Source organism: Panicum hallii, chromosome 5 (assembly GCF_002211085.1).
Source record: "Panicum hallii strain FIL2 chromosome 5, PHallii_v3.1, whole genome shotgun sequence".
In the NCBI taxonomy this organism is placed as follows: domain Eukaryota; kingdom Viridiplantae; phylum Streptophyta; class Magnoliopsida; order Poales; family Poaceae; genus Panicum; species Panicum hallii.
The window spans coordinates 55,739,004-55,756,961 of NC_038046.1; the positions used below are offsets into that span (position 1 = coordinate 55,739,004).

General features: G+C 42.8%; 3 protein-coding genes across 7 annotated transcripts; 1 reads left to right on the forward strand and 2 right to left on the reverse strand.

Moving 5' to 3' along the window:
* Nucleotides 1-360: 360 nt before the first annotated feature.
* Nucleotides 361-10,856, reverse strand: LOC112891880 (protein BREAST CANCER SUSCEPTIBILITY 2 homolog B-like). 5 transcript variants are annotated; one of them, XM_025958877.1, is made up of 33 exons: nucleotides 10,664-10,856; nucleotides 10,504-10,569; nucleotides 10,186-10,362; nucleotides 9,981-10,046; nucleotides 9,744-9,848; nucleotides 9,479-9,610; nucleotides 9,257-9,370; nucleotides 9,022-9,156; nucleotides 8,814-8,939; nucleotides 8,603-8,728; nucleotides 8,323-8,457; nucleotides 8,103-8,222; nucleotides 7,869-8,000; nucleotides 7,621-7,746; nucleotides 5,770-6,643; nucleotides 5,648-5,688; nucleotides 5,446-5,570; nucleotides 5,226-5,368; nucleotides 4,679-4,801; nucleotides 4,358-4,594; nucleotides 4,197-4,278; nucleotides 4,054-4,104; nucleotides 3,893-3,968; nucleotides 3,618-3,729; nucleotides 3,432-3,503; nucleotides 2,508-2,691; nucleotides 2,254-2,436; nucleotides 2,004-2,146; nucleotides 1,867-1,929; nucleotides 1,576-1,786; nucleotides 1,256-1,423; nucleotides 769-1,166; nucleotides 361-620 (listed from the first exon to the last, which is right to left on the reverse strand). In XM_025958877.1, exons 1-32 carry the CDS (start codon nucleotides 10,833-10,835, stop codon nucleotides 1,110-1,112), a joined length of 4,677 nt encoding a protein of 1,558 aa, XP_025814662.1. In that variant the 5' UTR covers nucleotides 10,836-10,856; the 3' UTR covers nucleotides 361-620; nucleotides 769-1,109. The 5 variants fall into 5 exon arrangements, with proteins under 5 accessions (XP_025814662.1, XP_025814663.1, XP_025814661.1 ...); XM_025958878.1 differs by having other exon boundaries at nucleotides 4,679-4,792; nucleotides 9,257-9,379; XM_025958876.1 differs by having other exon boundaries at nucleotides 9,257-9,379.
* A 2,304-nt stretch (nucleotides 10,857-13,160) lies between these two features.
* Nucleotides 13,161-15,208, forward strand: LOC112893106 (dehydration-responsive element-binding protein 2A-like). Its single transcript, XM_025960274.1, has 2 exons — nucleotides 13,161-13,480; nucleotides 14,260-15,208. Exons 1-2 carry the CDS (start codon nucleotides 13,422-13,424, stop codon nucleotides 14,972-14,974), a joined length of 774 nt encoding a protein of 257 aa, XP_025816059.1. The 5' UTR covers nucleotides 13,161-13,421; the 3' UTR covers nucleotides 14,975-15,208.
* A 22-nt stretch (nucleotides 15,209-15,230) lies between these two features.
* On the reverse strand, nucleotides 15,231-17,472 carry LOC112893105. Its single transcript, XM_025960273.1, has 2 exons — nucleotides 16,572-17,472; nucleotides 15,231-16,066 (listed from the first exon to the last, which is right to left on the reverse strand). The coding sequence occupies exons 1-2, from the start codon at nucleotides 17,435-17,437 to the stop codon at nucleotides 15,421-15,423; spliced, it is 1,512 nt and encodes a 503-aa protein (XP_025816058.1). The 5' UTR covers nucleotides 17,438-17,472; the 3' UTR covers nucleotides 15,231-15,420.
* Nucleotides 17,473-17,958: the final 486 nt, after the last annotated feature.

Genomic DNA, 17,958 nt, shown 5'->3' on the forward strand with positions numbered 1-17,958 from the left:
ATTGAACTGCAATCTGAGCATGAGTGCACGTTAGAGTTGTACATATTATATTTTCTACTCTAATTTGAAGGGCATATTATTCGAATTATGCATAAAAATTAAGAACGTGAACCAAATGAACTTGATACCCTTCATTCGTATTACGGTACAGAGGGGTGTAACTTATTTGTGAGTGATAAGATTTCTTTGGCAAGGGCAAGATAGAAAGAGGAAAAAAAAGGGAGAAGATAGAATTAAATCCATCTTAAAAGAAATTGAGAAGCTAAAACATGTATTTTAAGTAAGATTTTGGAACAAGCCAGACCAGGCAATCACAGCACAAGTCCACAACAGATACATGCGTCATGCAGAGGAAATGGGATAGTTGATGCAGCTATACAACTTTTATCAAATTAAATAGTTATCTGTAAGTACATCATTACAATAATAAGACAGCCTGGTTAGGCAACTCGCTTAAAATGTTGCTCATGTAGACTAGGCAGCATAAAAACTTGGCAGCCTAAGGTCCCATGAGTGTTTTGAGTGTTGAACAGGGAGGGCTGCATTAAGCTCCCATGAGAGTAGAGAAATTTCCTCTGTTTGATTACTTCTCTGATATGTCCAGCCCCCGATGGTAAGCCCTGGAAGTGCAAAAGTAGAAGTGGTTACAGCTAGGTAACTTATGAAATTTGTGCATGCTATGTGCAGTAGTTGCCGATCTTGTGGTGGTACATCACAACACATCATGGCTTATAGATATCTACAAGCGATATGGTTAAATCACTATACCTTCTGTGAAGAAATCTCTCCTTCTCACTTGCATCCCGTATCGTAGTTGTTCATTATCTTGTCCATCAGCAGTGGCGGAGCTTGAGCCCATTGTTAGAGGGGGCCAGCCTGAGTGTGCGTAGGAAGATGAGGGGTGGCCATTTGATAGCCCGAGTAACACATAAGCTGAAATATGGCCTACTTTGGTAGTTACACTGCTCCAACCCTGTCCTTTTCATACTGGCCATGCCTCCAACCAGCAGTGACTACCGCCAGTGAGAAATATTGACATAGCTATAAGAACCCCCAAACAAATTCTTGCATCATTTCCAAAATCAGCAGGCAGCAGCGTTTAATATAACTCAGCCACCACTGTCACCAACTATACATAAAACCATTTCTTTTAGCTCTTGAATTTTCTGCAATTGCCATTCACGTTGTGGCGAAACAATGAGTGACACTGGGATTGTCAGAAAACATAGCACCTAACTGTGGTGTAGAAACTTACATGACAAGATCTTGAAGCCCATCTTTCAGCAGAAGCTGCAGCTTCTTTTAGGTGAGATTTTCTAGGAATCTCATGAGAAAGAGTGTAGGTAGAGCTCTCTGTTGCCTCAGCTACCCATATTTGCCTCATCTGGTCTTTCTGTCGCTTGACCAGATTACTAAAACCAACCTGAGCAACAGATGTAGAATTAAGCTAAAGCTGCACTTGTTTTGAAAGGGTTAACGCTATACAGATGTCCACAAAATGGTGTCCAATTTAGAGGTTTCAAAATAAGATACAGAAACTTGAGATACAGAAACCACAATCAAAATATCACATACTGTGTTTCCAGAGAGGGTATTACTAAACAATGCAGAGTCTTCGCCAGTGGTTGGGGAAGAAAAACTAACTGCTAGAAGACAATCTTGCTCTTCGGACTTTTGTTCAGAGATAAATTTAGATCCATCTGTTATAAAGAGCCACTGCCTTTTCTGGTTGTTACATAAATACATATTGCCAACATATAAAATAACACCTGCAATGTCAAATTCACTGAAATAAACAGGGATTATTCAAAAAGTTCATTAGTGCGGGGAGAAGATTCAGAAGGTTGAATTTGGGATTAGACTGACCTTGAAAGCGGCACCTCACCAAACTTTGACAGTTCAATTGCTTTACGAGGGGTGAAGAATGGTCTGGAACAAGAAATGTGGTTAAGGTTAAACAATGCAATCATGCAATGTAACCGGAGTGCAGTCATGTTTCTTACTCAAAATCTGTAGTCTGAGCTGATGCTAAGGGCTTCCACTTTGTAGATGATCCTCTACCATGCAAGTAGAGGATTTCAGTACAATGATTCGAAGGCCTCAATCCTGTAACTGAATAAATTTGTCCCTCCACAAGATCAGCTTTCTGTCAATAGAAATGATGACGCTTTAATGCTTTTTACCAAAAATCCTGTCTCCCCTTTTCAACAGAGAATAACATGTTTGCCACACTTATACACTGCAGATGATTACCTGCATCTCAGTAGGGTTCCAAATTGTTATTAGCCCTTCCTTTTTACTGGATGTTGAAGCAGAAAGTCTACTGACAAGCCCCATCACCCTCACTTTCAAAAATGGTGTAACATCTCTTGAACTAAGGTCAGCAACTTCAAGGGCCTTTTGAACCTTCTTAGCTACTTCATTTTGCATAACCTCCTGCAGCATAACGGTATAGCATGTGCAACTTTCCATATAAATGTGAACTAACAGAAGCCAGATCTACTTACCTTCTGTTTTTCTTTATAAGATGAGAAGTGCATCAACTGCTCTGAGGTCATGCCTGCCATTATAACTTCAGGCTCAGCTGTACGCTCTAGCATTTTGCAAATTTTAGCCCCTTCCTCATTATCATCTGTACTGTCACAGTTTTCTTGTTGTTCAAACATAATATCTTCTGCAATCTTAGATACTCTACAAGAAACAGTAAATGTTACTGCAATGGCACCAAAAGAGGAAAATCTTTTTAAAAAAGGAACCATAAAATTGAAACCAACTTTGATCCAAGAACTTCAAGGCTCTAGTCTGAATGAACTTAACAAATTCTATGCAGCAATCTAGATTTAATAAAGCAAATTTCTACACTAGAGAATGTTGCATGAAAATTCAATGCTGCCAACAGGCAACCAGCACCAATGCACGTGTACATTTATAAGGTGCCACTTGTTGGGAAGCAAAATGTTTGCAAGTGTATTTTGCAACATAGTTTCCCCAACATACTTGCCTACTGGTTATCAGGGAAAACCTCTGTTCAGATACACAAATTCAGTAGTGTTCATGAATATTAGTAGTGCGCACTTCTAATCTAACAGACAATTAGTTAGATATTAAGAGGTCAACTGTGGTCTTAATTGCACAAAAAGGCAATGGTAGGGGAGAACACTGTCCTGAGCTACCAGGATGAGGAGCAGAGGTAATTGATAAGCACAAGTACATTTAGAGAATATAACTTCATAGTCCTCATATGTCAAATAATGCTGAGGATGTTCAAAACTGAACAAAAATAGCTATGCCAGACATTCCTTGTCATGATGAACAAGTATCACTGATTGTAAGGGTGCTCCGATAGTTCAATAGTTAATCTACTTCTATTAGAGGAGTTGTGACGTTCAGTGCATTCATTTATATTGTTTACCAGTCACATAACCAAGTACCTCTGGTGGTACAGTTGCAGCGCCTTTCTTTCCATCCTTTCAGATCTCACAATAGAACAACCATCAGGCAACCTGAAGTACACAATTGAGAGTTAGAAAGCCCACCTAGCACCTAGCATGTGGGTATCTGATCCTAGTTCTTTTTCTGACAATTGTGACGTGTTTAGCTTGCATCCAGTCATATACCTTTCCCGGAAGAGAACAGGATATATCCTTGTGACTCCAACTAGTGTCCTAGGAACTCTACCACCGGAAGCTTTTATGCACTTGAATGCCAGTGGGAGTCCAGCATGCTTGCCTGATATGTATGAATGGTTATCAAAGATAATACGACTGTTTGATAAGGGATAAGCAGAATGCGGAGTGCAAACATTCAGTTACAAGTAATCATAATGATATTGTTCTTCCTTTCAAAATAATGATATTGTTCTTTAAAGAGAATAGGTGCAACAGGCACATACAGAATCCCAAGGTCTCATTCCATCTTGCACGATAGGTGCCATTTATGTGGACCATTAATTTGACAATACCAGATGCCTGAAAATATGATGACACCAAGGATATATAATTACATGTTAGTCCTTATTCACGGCTAATTTATGGATCAGGGGATCAGGCAAACCTCATGAAATGACACAGGCCCAGACCAACCACATAAAGAAGCTCCCCATATCTGCCAAGATGGAGCGCATATTGTTAGGTCAAACACGTTAGTAGTAATTAATTATAGCCATGTCCCCATGAGAAGTGAAAATAGCATGGTACCCGAAGCTTCTGTCCTAAGAAAAGCTTTCTTTTTTCTAGTTGTTCTGAAAGTGCCATATCTAATGATGCCTCAAGTGAATACCTGCGAAGAGGTAGACACTGGAAATTGTTGATGTCTTTCAGTTTCAATACAATGCAATAGAGTGAGAGCAACAACATACCATCCATCAGTTAATTCAATTTTTGCAGACATGTTTCTATTAGAGGCTGACAAGCTTTTATTGCCATTGCTGTCTTCATTATTATCTATCTTGTCAACCTCCAACTTATTGTCACTTTGGGCAGGACAAGAGTAAATAGCTGAAATGCACAGGACCATCATTAAAGAGGGTGAGGCATTCCCTTCTAAAATCTTTTTTATTGCTGACCGGTGGCCATGGTTCACTTCCCTATCATACCTAAAATCCATGAAATTTCATGTATAAAATGAGATGCGTCCATACAACTGAAATCGATAAATAGACGGCATGCTATCATCTCACCGGTACTTAAGCTCCTCAAAAACATTGTCAACCGTCAAGAATTTACCAGCAGCTCTAGTTGGGTAGCATCTCTCCAGTGAAGCAAGTTTCCACACAATCCATTTATAGTGATTACTGACCCATCTAAAACAAGAAAACCAAAGTGACTTGATATCCAGGATGTCTAAACATTCTCATAATTTTATTGCCATCCAGCAAGTAGAACATCTAGGTCAGTATATATTAATCCTAGCATGACCAAAATGAAGCAAAAGAAAAGGAAGAATTAGATGAACAGGTCCATAAAAAATTCATTAATTAAGCCTAACTAGAAACACAATAAACTGGAAAGGTAATGATCAAACATTTTTTTCATCATACACTGAGCAAAAGCACCATATCTAGTTAGTTAAGCTAACATAGCATTTGTTTTGATTTGTGAATTTTTCTTTTCTAGTGGGTTGAACCCTTCATTCTTTTCTATCCCACAATTCAAACGATAAGGAAGGGTCAATCTTGTATCATCAGCATGAAATAATGGAGCATGACATCCAAGAACGATCTTTACTCTTTAGTTGCGTATGATAATGAAGCACCACATGTGAGCAGCATCTTCTGAAAATCTTCTGCTCCAGTACCCATATGCTGAAATTTAAACTTCTCAGCTCCTTTTGCATCCATGAGCTTCACGTCATCAGTTACATGTTCAGTCTAGTCAAATGAAAGATTCATAGTTAATAAAGTAGGAAACGACACACCTGCATGAATGAAATGCAAGGATACAGCACCTGTAGGAAGCGAGGAGGACCACCAAAATATTCTTTGCAGCTTTTCCTTTGATGTTGGAAAGGATAACGAGCAGACAGCTTTGTCCTACAGGGGCTGATCTGAGTTGACGCTACTTTGGATTCTCCTGCGAACAACAGTCTAACCAATCAAGTAGGAATGAATCTCGAAAATGTGCTTAACTACATATCACCATCAGCTTACCAGCAGAGGAAACTTTGTTGGTTTTTATTGGTGTGATGAACCTAGCCAGTTTTATCAAGGATGTGTCAGAAGCATGACATCAAGGAGTATTCAACTGCTAGACAGTATGCAAATCAAAGGACCTGGAAGAACGGGGCCGTTTGAATGGAGATATGGAGTTTCTTCCTCCGATTACCCTCTTTCCATTAGCAAAGTGGTCCGTATTTTTTCCAGAACAAGTAGCCATGTAGTTAGTGATGTCAACCAAAGGTCCAGCTGGCATATGATGCCTCTGGGTCTTGTCTTTGGTGCCAATTGCATTGTCACCTTCGGATAAATATCTGGGAAGCTTCGGGACCTTTGGAATTTCGTTGATTGAGTGATATTGCCTCCCCATATGAAACTTATTAGCATTTCCTTTAGTTACAGGGATATCAGGTACAGCATATCCGATTACTTTAGTCCCGTGCAATAAGTTAGATTCATCTCCTTTTGGAGAAATAGTTGAATCTGGTTGCTTCTCTTTAGCTGATGCCAGAGAGCAGCCTACTGAATCATTTGGTGAAACCTCTGAACCTGAATCGTTCAAAAGGCTTTTTGCACGTTGTAGTGCATCAGTAGAAATAGCCATTGATCGGCCACCAGCAGTGCTGAACCTGATAGAATGCTCAACAGCATCAGAGGCAGTTTTAGAAAATCCGAACTGCTGATGTCTTTCTATAAGTATGGGTTTTTCTGTTGGACAAAAACCCTTATGAGAGCCACCAGAAATTGCATGTGCCGATGCAACATCAAGCATTCGTTCTGGATTTTCCAGCTTAACAGTTATCTTTGTACCTAACTTATCACCCACATGTCCAAAAAATTGAGTTGAAAAGGTATCCTCCTCCAAGCCCAATAAGGTAGCAGCTCGAGAAACACCAGCTGAAGATACATTTACTGTTCTTGCACAGCTTGTCTTGAAAGGTGAAGCGAAGACTGGAAACTTTTTGTCCATTTTAACCAACTTGCAGTTCTCTGACAAAGAACAACTCAGATAAGCAATAAACAAAGGGGAAATGCACACATACTCCCAGAACAAGTTTTTTATTAACTAACGCATCATCATCATGCCATATGACTATATCAGCAGTTCAGTACTTGATTTAACTGCCAACTGACCATGTCACGATCTTGATATTTGATCATACATCATACATTTCAATTTGGACCCTTACCATAAGATGATGCAACTGTCTGAACAGTGAAGTGCACCACTCTAAATGAGCATGGCAGAATGAATGGTTTACATAACCAAAGAAATAGATTATGACAAAGATGAAACATTTTTTCATTCTTCTTTTTATGGTAACTAGAAAATCTGGTGATTCATTGGTAGCAGTTTTGTAAATTGTGTTTGCTAGCTTAATTTCCACAACTAAAAAGGAATAATATGACCTCAGATTTAACCAAGATGATATCTTATCATAATGGTGGTGAGGTGTGCGTTATGAAAATAATCTTTGTCGATATACTCTAGTTCTAGACCCTGTCTGTTCTTTTTTAATTGACTTTTAGAATTTGTGCATTTAAACAGTAACTACATGGCTAGGGTTATCATGAGAATTGCAATTATAATATTATAACTTTCTTAAATTGTAATCCCTTGATTCAAAAATAAAATACCTATTTTGTTCTGTGGAAAGTCAAACTTTGGATACTTTCACCAACAATTAGTAAAATTATAAAGTATGTTTGGTGTATAATACAACTAGATTCACATTTCAAATGCTTTCACAATATATAGCTTTTACAGCTATAAGTATATATTTTGTGAGAAAACCTTGATCAAAATCTAACTTGGAACAGCAAACGTAAAAATTACGCCTTGTATTTTTAATAGAGGGAGTACTAACCTATGCTACAGAAGAAATGAGGTTACTGAATATGAAGTATCAGTTCCTGCACAGCAAAATAGCCTATAAAGTTTGATATGCATGCTAAATAGTAAATACCTCGGTTTACATCACCTTCTTCCTCCAAAACAGCCCTTGCCTTCCGTACTGAGCTTTCACTGACCAAGACCGATTTTCCGGATCCAGTTTGAAACATTGGCAATGAATTTCCACAGTCTTCATATCCTTTCAAAAATAATGTTGTAAAAAAAAGTTTACAAGTCAACAAAGGAATTGAATGTGTAAATTTAGACTAAAATCAACTGTATTAAAAGCCTTACAGTGTAACCCAGTATTTCAAAAGATACCTTTTGTTGCCAATTTGCCTTGCTCCAAGAGGGTGGCCCTATGTTTTGAACTTCCATTCTCAGGTGAAAACTGTTGTATTCCAGCCTGGAACATTGGGGCTTCAGCAAAGCCATCCCCAATGTCACTATTTACTGGTTTGCACAAGACATGAGTATTTAGCAGGCTACACAAAAGCCATCTGTAGCAACTTTAAAATCCAAGAGAAAGAACTCTTAATTTAGAACATAATGTACCTCTTTTTACAGCCTCTGAGACAACTTGTGCATTTTCCCTTGAGTTTTCGCTTAAGACGGACCTTCCAAGTCCAGTTTTGATTATTGAGGTGGCACAAACATCATTTAGATGAGCTTCATCTGAGGAAATCGCAGTAGAAAACATGTTTGTCAGGTAAAAAAGATACATGTGCACGACAATTACAAAATGGTGATATGTGATGTTTTGAGCATGATGTACCTTCCAATTCCTTTGCAATGTTCCTTGGCTCCAGAATTACACTTGCCCTTTTAATTGAGCTCTTACTTACTGTAACTGACCTCCCTAACCCAGTCTGGAACAACGGCAAGTGCCCATCACCCTCATAACATTTTCCTGCAGGGAAACAGATTATCAAGTGAGAAACATCTAACATGTAGAAATAGTGGCATTTTTGTATAGTTAATAAATTGAATAGATGCACACACAATGGCACAAAAGAGACAGGTTTTCACAGTGAAGTCGGGAAAGGTATATATACCTTGCACTGAAGTATTTTCCTTTGGTGTAACAGTTCTATCGTTCATAATTAAACTGCTACTCATCAAAACAGACGTCGGGGTTTCAAATTGGAAAGATGTAGCACAAATATCCGTATCTCCATTTCCTGAATCTCACATAGGAAGCAAAATTAATGAATCCTGGGCTTTAAGTAATAAAGAAAGCAATTAAGTTTGTATGAGTGTTTTTACCACTTCTTTTAACATCTCCATCCTCCAAAACTGCCTTTGCCTTTTTAATAGAGCCATGTTTCACAGCAACAGGCCTTCCCATTCCTGTTTGAAAAATTGGGAGCTGGTAGCCAGTATCCCGTTGTCCTTCACACAAAGAAGTAACACTTATTGTCAAGGTTGAATTTAGAAAGGTGCAAAGACATGTAGTCCAATTTTAATATCTTACCAGTATTTTCAGCACCTTCATCCATCAACACAGCCCTAGATCTCTCAATGGATCTTTCGCTGATCAAGACTGGTCTTCCGGAACCAGTTTGAAATATCAGAGACTGGTCGGGGTAACCAGGACCCTCAACATTCCCTAACAATATACGAATTGCTCATGTCACAGAAGCACCCATTCCAAAATAATTAGGTAAATGGTTTATAATATATGTAAACAGTAGAATAACCAATTTTACCTGTATTTACATTATTTTCATCTAGCACAGCCTTAGCTTTCTGTACAGATGCCATACTGATTGACATAGCTCTACCTGAACCAGTTTGAAACATTGGAAACTGTTCCATGTCTCCTGCATCTCCTGCAATAGTGCTCGTTAATCACAAAATAAGGCATGTCTGGAATCATTCAGCGAAATATTCAACGCTTCTTAATATAGATTCTTATTAGGATAAACTACCTTCATTTGCGACTGTTTGACCCTCTAAAACAGCTCTCGCCTTATCAATGGAGCTCTTGCTGACTAGGACCGATCTACCCGTACCAGTATGGAACATTGGTTGTCTGGCACCAGCAGCATTCTCAACATTTTCTTAAAACAAGAGAAAGGTATTTCGTAATTAATGACATGTTTGCCTAGTACGCAATATGAAACAAACATAAACCAGAGAGGGATACTAAATGCCATCACGTCATGACGTGCAAAATAAGAAAGCACTTCCTACCTTCTAAAACAGCTCTTGCCTTCTGAAATGAGTCCTTGCAGAGCGGGACTATTTTGCCTGATCCAGTTTGGAACATTGGCAACAAGTTATCTTTATGTGCACCACCTAAATTCACATTATACTATATCAATATGGAATCACAGAATTTCATAAAAACTATCAAAACTTGCACCCTTTATCTCTAGTGGCAAGGTCCAATCTAATCTTCAGAACAGAAAAAGATGAAACAAGTCTAACCTCCCAATGGAACATCTAAGTTTGTCCGGTCACCCTGTAGACCAGCATCATCACCAAATGGTTGCTCTGCAATAGACAAACTCATCAACCTCTTTGAAGGCACAGAGAAATGAACATAAACAGTGCCAGCTCCAAGCGACCAAATATCCAACAATACACAACAATTCAACCAAATCAAACCGCATTCAGGTGTGAAAGCTCTTACTTCTCTTCCTGTTACCGTTAGCAGCCTCCTCCATCTCCTCACCGACCAACGCACTAGCTCTCCTTATGGCCCTCTCGCTGACGGTCACCAACCTCCCCGACCCAGTGGAGAACAATCCACCCGTATTGACACCCTCAGTCAGTGCATCCGTTCCATCTTCAGTCAACGTGTCCAGCGCTGCGGATCCCATCAAGGGAAACAGGCGGCCACAGCCCAGTTAGACACCGCGCCACTCGACGCGGGCCGTGGGAAGCGGCAAACACACACAAAGACCCAGAACAACGGGTGCGAGCGCGTGTATGGAGAGAAGGCAGGTACCTTGGAGGATTAGGTCGGCCATTAAGGGCAAGCGACCCCCCTTGGCGCCGTCCGCGCCTAGGTATTCTGACGGCGGGGGAGAGAGGGTCAGGGGTTAGCAACCCATCCATAATTGAGGCCAACTCTAATGCAGGGGTATACACGGATGTGGAGATCGAACCTTCGATTGGCACGCCGTCGGGCGGCGGCGGATGAGGAGGAGCGGGATCAGGCGGGCCCGCCGCCGCCGGGGCCGCCGCGGGCGGCGGGGGCGGGGTGGGAGGCGTCTCGGTCGCGGGGACCCAGACGAGGCTGCCGTCGGGCTGGGTCCAGACCTGCCACTTGCACGGCATGGTTCCCGGACCGCGGCGAGGAGGCGGAGCGGCGGCGACGGAGACGGTGGAGAAGGGGAGAAGGAAAATAATTTCGAAATTGGGCGGAGAAGTGGGAGGGAAACGATCGAGCGGCGCGGCCGCGCGGGAGCTGATTGCTTCCGCGTGAGCGTGACGCTTTATTTCTCGCCGTTTTCGGTGGGCCCCGAGGAAGTGGAGCCGACGGGCCGGCAACGAGGAGGCGGCCTTGCCAAGCGTGTACGGCCCAGCAGCACCCGCGGTCGCGGCCCGCAGGAATGATCCGGGAAGCTAGTAGCTGCACAGCGCGCACGGCGGCGCTCGGCCTCGGCGCCGCTGAGGGAAAAGTAGGTAGGGGCAGCACGGCCCGCATCTGACGTCGTCGTCAGCAGCACCCCACGCCGGCGTGACGGCGTGACTCTCCCACCAGTACAGGTACAGCGCCGCCTAGCCGGGATTTACCGGCACGGCACCGGTTGTGGATGTGGTGATGATCTCAGGGAAGGCCCGACGCAAGAGCAAAAAAAGGAACAGGTCCTGATGCTTTTCGCTATCCATGTGAGGAAAAAAAGGAACCGCCAAAGTACCATCGAAGATGTTGTCACTTTTCTCCTTCTTTAGCTTCCGGCAACAAAATATACTCCTAGCAATTTCCTTTTCTGCAAGATTTCTTGGAATCTAAATCTATGAAATCGTCGACCAGGGGCGAAGCTAGCCGATCGAGCCACCGGGGTCGGCTCTACTAGCATGACACGGTAAACAGTGTTGTACACCGTATTTTGCAAATTTTGTCAGGGTCCGGCGACCCCAACGGACCAAGGGAGCTCCGCCCCTATCATCGACATCTATTGTATTGTTGCTGATCTTGTAGGACCCAAATCGTGCAAAAATTTTAGATGTACATAAAAAATTCATTAACTAATATGTAAATACATAATTGAAATTTTTATGTACTTTATTGTAGCCTATTACAATCAACCACTCCTTTAGTTGCTACTAGAGAGCTCGATAATCTGATTACCATGGGAATCAGACGATCACTTGAAGAGACACCAAAGGCGAGGAGAACAGCTAAGCTCGAAGTTAAAAAGGAGTCGGAGCGTGGAGGAAGAATTAAGATATTCAAGTATATGTTATTTGTCACTTTTAGAAAACTCTTTGACACTATCTGTTTGTTTAGGCTCGTGAAGTTTTAACACGAGCATGAAAATGCCGGTGTTGTCTTTTACTCATTTCACAATCTTTCTCTCTTCGAGCAAGTCATCTATCATTGGTTAGTGATGCCGTGACAAAACATAACATGGTATGCATGTTACTTATATTTTTCTTAATTGCTACATTCTTACGATGCCAACAATATACAAGTATTACTTGCATGAGGATATATCTTATTCTTATTGGATGCTCCAAAAAATTACTAGTGTTTTCATATTCAACGTCGTTACATAAACTTCTACTTCTGATTGATAAGGTAACATATGGTGTGTGTGTGTGTGTGTGTGTGTGTGTATTCCTTCAACCTTCATTAACCTTAGATAATAAGCTTCAAAAATCATTATCTTGCTACAGCTCAATGTACAACTTCAAATCACATCTTATAGGTATAAACAGGTAACTACAGTTCGTTATCATTGGTCCATAAAAGCCATGACAAAAATAGACTCGTTTATGCCACTATTACTTTGTTCAAATGCCTTTACCTTTTGATGCCACATCTAGCCTTCACAAGTTATATCTTATCCAATGCTTTAAAATCTCGTTTGTATTTCCATATCAATCAGTTTCTATTCTTGTCGATACCGACAAAATGTACATCTAATCTACATGAGCATCTATCTTATTTAAGGTTCCAAAACCTTATCGCCGTTATATATTTATTATTGCAGTTACGTCAGTTTCCACTCGATTGATAGAATGACATAGATATGATGTATGTACATTTCTTCAGCTCCTCCAAAACTTAACAGCAATTCTTTTAAAACATAGTATATTGCTACTTACTCTATGATACCATGGGACCTACGCGCGCGAGCAAGAACGATCGCAAAGTGGCAAGTAACCCAAACCATCCATGGAATCCATTATCATTGCGGCATCCATCCATCGTCAAGCCAAGGCCATGTAAAGTTCGTTCCACGGACACGATCTTCGAAGAGAAGAGATACTACTGCCACTAGACGGGCACGAGGATGCGTAGGCTCCCAGGGCGGTCGGGTGCGTGACTCTGGTGGGTGGAATGGAAACGCCTGTGTTGACCCCGCCCGGCGCCCACCGCCAGGTTAGCCGCACCGCGAGGTGGCGTCCACGTCACAACCGAAGCGGCGGCAGCGTCACAGGAGGGAGCGGGGGCCTGCGCTGCGGGTGCGGGACACCGACACCTGCCGCGTTACGAGGCGGGCGGTGTGAGGTGGAGGTGGAGGTGGTGGGAGAGATCCAGGGGGCGGACCGGCCGTAGAAGATCTGGTTGGTGCCCATACAAGAAACAACGAGGATACCACCGCCAGCGGGGGGGAGCGGGCAGCCGGAGGAAATCTAGGGAGGAGCCGAGGAGGGGGAGGGGGAGGGGGAGATCTCCCTTCTCGCTCTTCCATGGACCTGGGACATGGCGGCCAGGGAGGGGAAGGGGACTCCTCCGGGGGGCAAGTCAGGTGAGCAGCGTCCCTCTCTTCCATCTCTCTCTATACCCCGTGTTCTTCTTTCTCTCGCGCTGAGTTACTCGCTGAGCATTGCTGGGTCCCGGGGCGGTGCTGCCGCGGCTGGCCGAGCAGCTGGGCACTGAGTGAATTCGGTGGGTGTTGCGGCGGCGCTGGTGCTTGGTAGCTGCTGGTGTTGCGGAGTGCTCGTGCTGACCTGGAGCTTGTCCATCTCGCTTGTGTTTCGCGCGGCGGGGGTGGATTTGTGAGGCCGAATCGCTCCGGTCTTCCCCGCGTGCCTGCAACTATTTTTGGCAAAGTATAAGTTTCTTCTAATATCTGTTTTCCAAACGATGTTTCTCGATGAGGTGTTGTTTCTTCATCGAGCTGCTTTGTGGGGAATTAGAGTTCAAAAAGATCTGGGGGGCGGTGTGCGATTGCGAAATTGATTGAGGTGATACTGTCCTTGGTAGCGGATGTATAAGTCTTTCGTGTTCTTGGTGGTGCACGCGGATTGCTACCTGGAATGCTGCTATGGTGGAAGGGATGATTTGTGCACAGCATCCAGGAAAGAAAAGCCTCCTCTTTTATACAGTTTGCGTATTTGTCTTCTTTGGTTGGGTTTGATTGCTGCCGGCCACTGGCCTTTGGAGAAATGAAAGAGGAGTACTCCTTTTGTTTCACTGAAGCTTATTGGATAGATCATAGATGACTTCCATATCCTATGATTTTCATTTGAATGTTTTGGTCTTTCGGGTTTGGGCCTTATGAAATGATTTGCCTTGTTGGGTCAGGAAGAAGAGAACGAGGAGGAAAAGCACTGGCCCTGACTCCATTGCTGAGACAATCAAGTGGTGGAAGGAGCAGAACCAAAAGCTCCAGGATGAGAGTGGCTCCAGGAAAGCGCCTGCCAAGGGTTCCAAGAAAGGGTGCATGGCAGGGAAAGGAGGTCCTGAGAATGGGAATTGTGCGTACCGCGGTGTGAGGCAGCGGACTTGGGGTAAGTGGGTGGCTGAGATCCGCGAGCCCAACCGTGGCAGGCGGCTATGGCTGGGCTCATTCCCTACTGCCGTGGAGGCTGCTCATGCATACGATGAGGCGGCAAAGGCGATGTATGGTGCGAAGGCACGTGTCAACTTTTCCGAGAACTCTCCTGATGCCAACTCCGTTTGCACGTCAGCACTTTCATTGTTGGCGTCTAGTGTACCAGCTGTTGCATTGCATGGGTTTAATGAGAAGGATGAGGTGGAATCTGTGGAGACTGAGGTGCATGATGTGAAGGCAGAAGTGAACAATGACTTGGGAAGTATCCACGTGGAGTGCAAGTCCGTGGAGGTACTTCAATCAGGGGAGAGTGTTTTACAAAAAGAAGGGAGCGTAAGTTATGATTACTTCAATGTCGAAGAAGTTGTTGAGATGATAATTATAGAATTGAATGCAGATAAAAAAATTGAAGTACATGAAGAATGTCTCGGTGGAGATGATGGATTTAGTCTTTTTGCATATTAAAAGTGTGGTCATGTGGAGCAGTAGGAATAACTTTGTTCTAGCTGTTAGGAAACGCTTCAACCTGAAGCTTTGTAGTCATCTATGGTTTTCATCTTACTGAGTCATAGAGTTATACTATGAGCCAACCAGTACAAGAAGTTGTCCTGTGTGTTGAGTTCCTGTACCATAGTAGGAAATGAGTCCATGTTTAATGAGCTCTCTTGGTTGTTAATATTGCACATTTGCTCAGGAGAATTCAAGTTAGCTCAGGAAAACGTGTTGTGAGAACACCAAATAAGACTTTAGGATTGCATTAAATTGCTCAATCGGTTATATGAGGAAGTTATTTCTCTGTAACGGCACATTCAGTTACAATAGATAATCTTACTTTTTGTGCCTGATACATGCATGGATTTTTCAATGCTTAGATGCCACACCGTTATACAATTATTCAGAGTACAAGTGATTTATGAAAAAATTGTTAGGGGAAGTTGCAGGCTTTCTCTGAATTCAAGCCACCTTGTTTCGCTGTGAAAGGTCCTTTGTTTGTTAGGCCAGTAGGTTAGCCAAATCCAGCCCCGGATCTCCCAGTTCATAGTTTTTCCTAATGTTGCACCACAGATCTTCCACCAGACACTGTCTCCATACTCATCACGTGCAAAAATGACGCCCCCCTGCTTTGTGAACGGGCGGTACGCATTTGAGTATCTGTCACGGAACCAGGCTCTTGGCTGAAGCAGCGAAAGCTTTGAAGGCTTTGAAGAATAAACCTCCCTTCCATTTCCGCCATCATGAAGAAACCAATTCAATGTTGCAGTATTGCCATGAACAGATTGTTCGAATTTCCAGGGCCTTATGGCCAGTGTAAGGCTTTCAGTGACAGATGCCTTAAGACCAAATGAGTTTGGGGGATCGAATGAACCCTCAAAGCCCTTCTCAATACCGAACTCATGTGTGGGGTTATCGTTGGACTTGCCGACTGATACAGACAGTACATCGGATTGTTGCATAGGTGTGATTTGCAGCATGACACGCGATGGAAAGTGCTTCTCCTCAGAGCCATATCCGCGTTCTGCCATGAGGGTCTCAGAGACCAAAGAGTCCACATCACACCTGTGATGGAAGCCAAAAGTAAGTGGTGTTCTTTAATTTCCCTTTTCTGTTAAGTTCTTGTATGTGGACAAATGATGCCTTTTTATTTGTATTTTTTTCCTGTAAAAAGATGCTTTCTATGGTTAATCATAATCAGTGAAACAATCCAGCTTTAGATTACAGTATGCTAATGAACTTCTAGATAGCTCTGATTTAAACTAGTCAAGCATGACTTCTATTAAGATCTATATTGTTCATAGCTGAGAACATTTTACAAAAATATACATGATTGCTTTCTCCAGGGTCAATTTTACCTTACCTTAGGGATCAACCAAAATTTGAATTATCTCTGTTAATATGTACTGAAAGATTGACCTTACCTTAGGGATCAACCAAAAATTATTCTTTGACCTTTTTACTGAAAGATCAAAGTTCTTGCTACTTCAGGAAAATAATGGAGAATTGGTTCCTAAATTAATAGTATGTGAGAAAAATAGCCAACTCCTTATATGTCAAAATCACTGACCTTATGTTATCCACCTTCACCTCAACATCTATCCAATTGTCCCTTCTGACTGTTCTGTAAGCTAGCTGAATCACACATTCGACTTGCTGATAAACGAGTGAGAAGAGAAGGCGCTCATCCTGTGTTGCTTCCGCAGGCTCTTCCATACCCATGGCTATGACTGGGCAGTACAGCTGCACCTTCCAGAGCCCGCTTGCTGAGAGGGCATATGAGAACAGTGGCGATGGCACTCCAAATGAGTGGTTTGAGGATCTAAGCTCGACAACCCAGTTAGTTATTGCAAGATTCATTGTCTGCATCCACTGGTCCTCAAGGTTTGCACCAAGCATTTTAACTAGGTTCTTTGCAGCATCTCTGCACTTTGAACCAGTAAGCTGGGCTCTCAGTGAATCCAGGCATCCAGGGCGGAGATCACGAGGAGCCTCGTAGATGCAAACCAGGAAGGCCAGGGACAAGAAAACTATGTTGAACACGTCCTTGAAGTTGCCATGATGCTGTGCCCCAGGGAACCGAAAGGATGATTTCTTGTCTGGACCATACCTCAGGACTGAGTTGACAATGTTGACGAACACCTGTATCATATCTTGTTCATCTAGAGTTTGCTGTGTGTTTGTTTTCAGGTGGAGTGGTTTTGACGTCCACAGGGAAATCGGCATACTGTAGTTTGCAAAGATGGAGAAGGTAACATAGGATGGCTGGAGGATGGGAGGGTTTTTCACAATCGAGAGGTTCATCGTTGGCTGTGATGACGCCGATGCTGATGGTGTGGTGCAAATACAAAGGGACATGGAATTGGTGCGCCACTGGGAGAACTGGGGGAGGCTGGTGATCCAAGCCCATGCATCAGGAGCAAAGTTGGAGGCCATTGCTTTGGTGTTGGAAACTTAATCTGGTGCTTTGATCAGTGGGGGAAATAGGGAGGTTTTATAGAGAACGAGGGCAATGTTTTGTGGATGAAATATTGGCCTTCAATGATTGAGTCCGGTAAGGCCCGGCAAAGTTTGGGGGCAAAGCAGATTCTCTGATTGATAACTAGTGTCTGGTTTGAAGAATTCCCGTTGTCAATTGGACCTTGAGGAATCTCCCTTTATACTTCCGTGTAGAGCAGAAGGTAAATTGCTGCAACGAACTTCAAACTGAGGTTGGTGATTTATTCTGTCTGAAATGAGGAGAATATAGCGCTTTAAAGAAAAGCTGGGGAAAGCACGGTGCTGAGCTGATAAGTTGGTGCAGATCCTGGATAATTGGTTGCAGTGATGACCAGTGTTGGTTTGGTTGGTTGTACGTCTGATTAAGTCCAGTGTTGGTGTTGCACTGCAAAATTATGGGGGAGGAACGAGCCCTGATGGTAGGTTCTGCCTTTCTGGACGAGGAATGGATGCTAGTC

What these genes read in the sequence shown, in the direction of transcription:
- LOC112891880 (XM_025958876.1), bottom strand. Translation starts at nt 10,835, where the DNA reads ATGCCGTGCAAGTGGCAGGTCTGGACCCAGCCCGACGGCAGCCTCGTC. An exon ending in CATTGCAAAGGAATTGGAAG is followed by an intron (nt 8,223 to 8,322) that starts GTACATCATGCT and finishes CGATTTCCTCAG; the next exon opens with ATGAAGCTCATCTAAATGAT. An exon ending in CCTGTTCTCTTCCGGGAAAG is followed by an intron (nt 3,504 to 3,617) that starts GTATATGACTGG and finishes TGTGTACTTCAG; the next exon opens with GTTGCCTGATGGTTGTTCTA.
- LOC112893106 (XM_025960274.1), top strand. Translation starts at nt 13,422, where the DNA reads ATGGACCTGGGACATGGCGGCCAGGGAGGGGAAGGGGACTCCTCCGGG. An exon ending in TCCTCCGGGGGGCAAGTCAG is followed by an intron (nt 13,481 to 14,259) that starts GTGAGCAGCGTC and finishes TTGTTGGGTCAG; the next exon opens with GAAGAAGAGAACGAGGAGGA.
- LOC112893105 (XM_025960273.1), bottom strand. Translation starts at nt 17,437, where the DNA reads ATGGCCTCCAACTTTGCTCCTGATGCATGGGCTTGGATCACCAGCCTC. An exon ending in GTGAAGGTGGATAACATAAG is followed by an intron (nt 16,067 to 16,571) that starts GTCAGTGATTTT and finishes CTTCCATCACAG; the next exon opens with GTGTGATGTGGACTCTTTGG.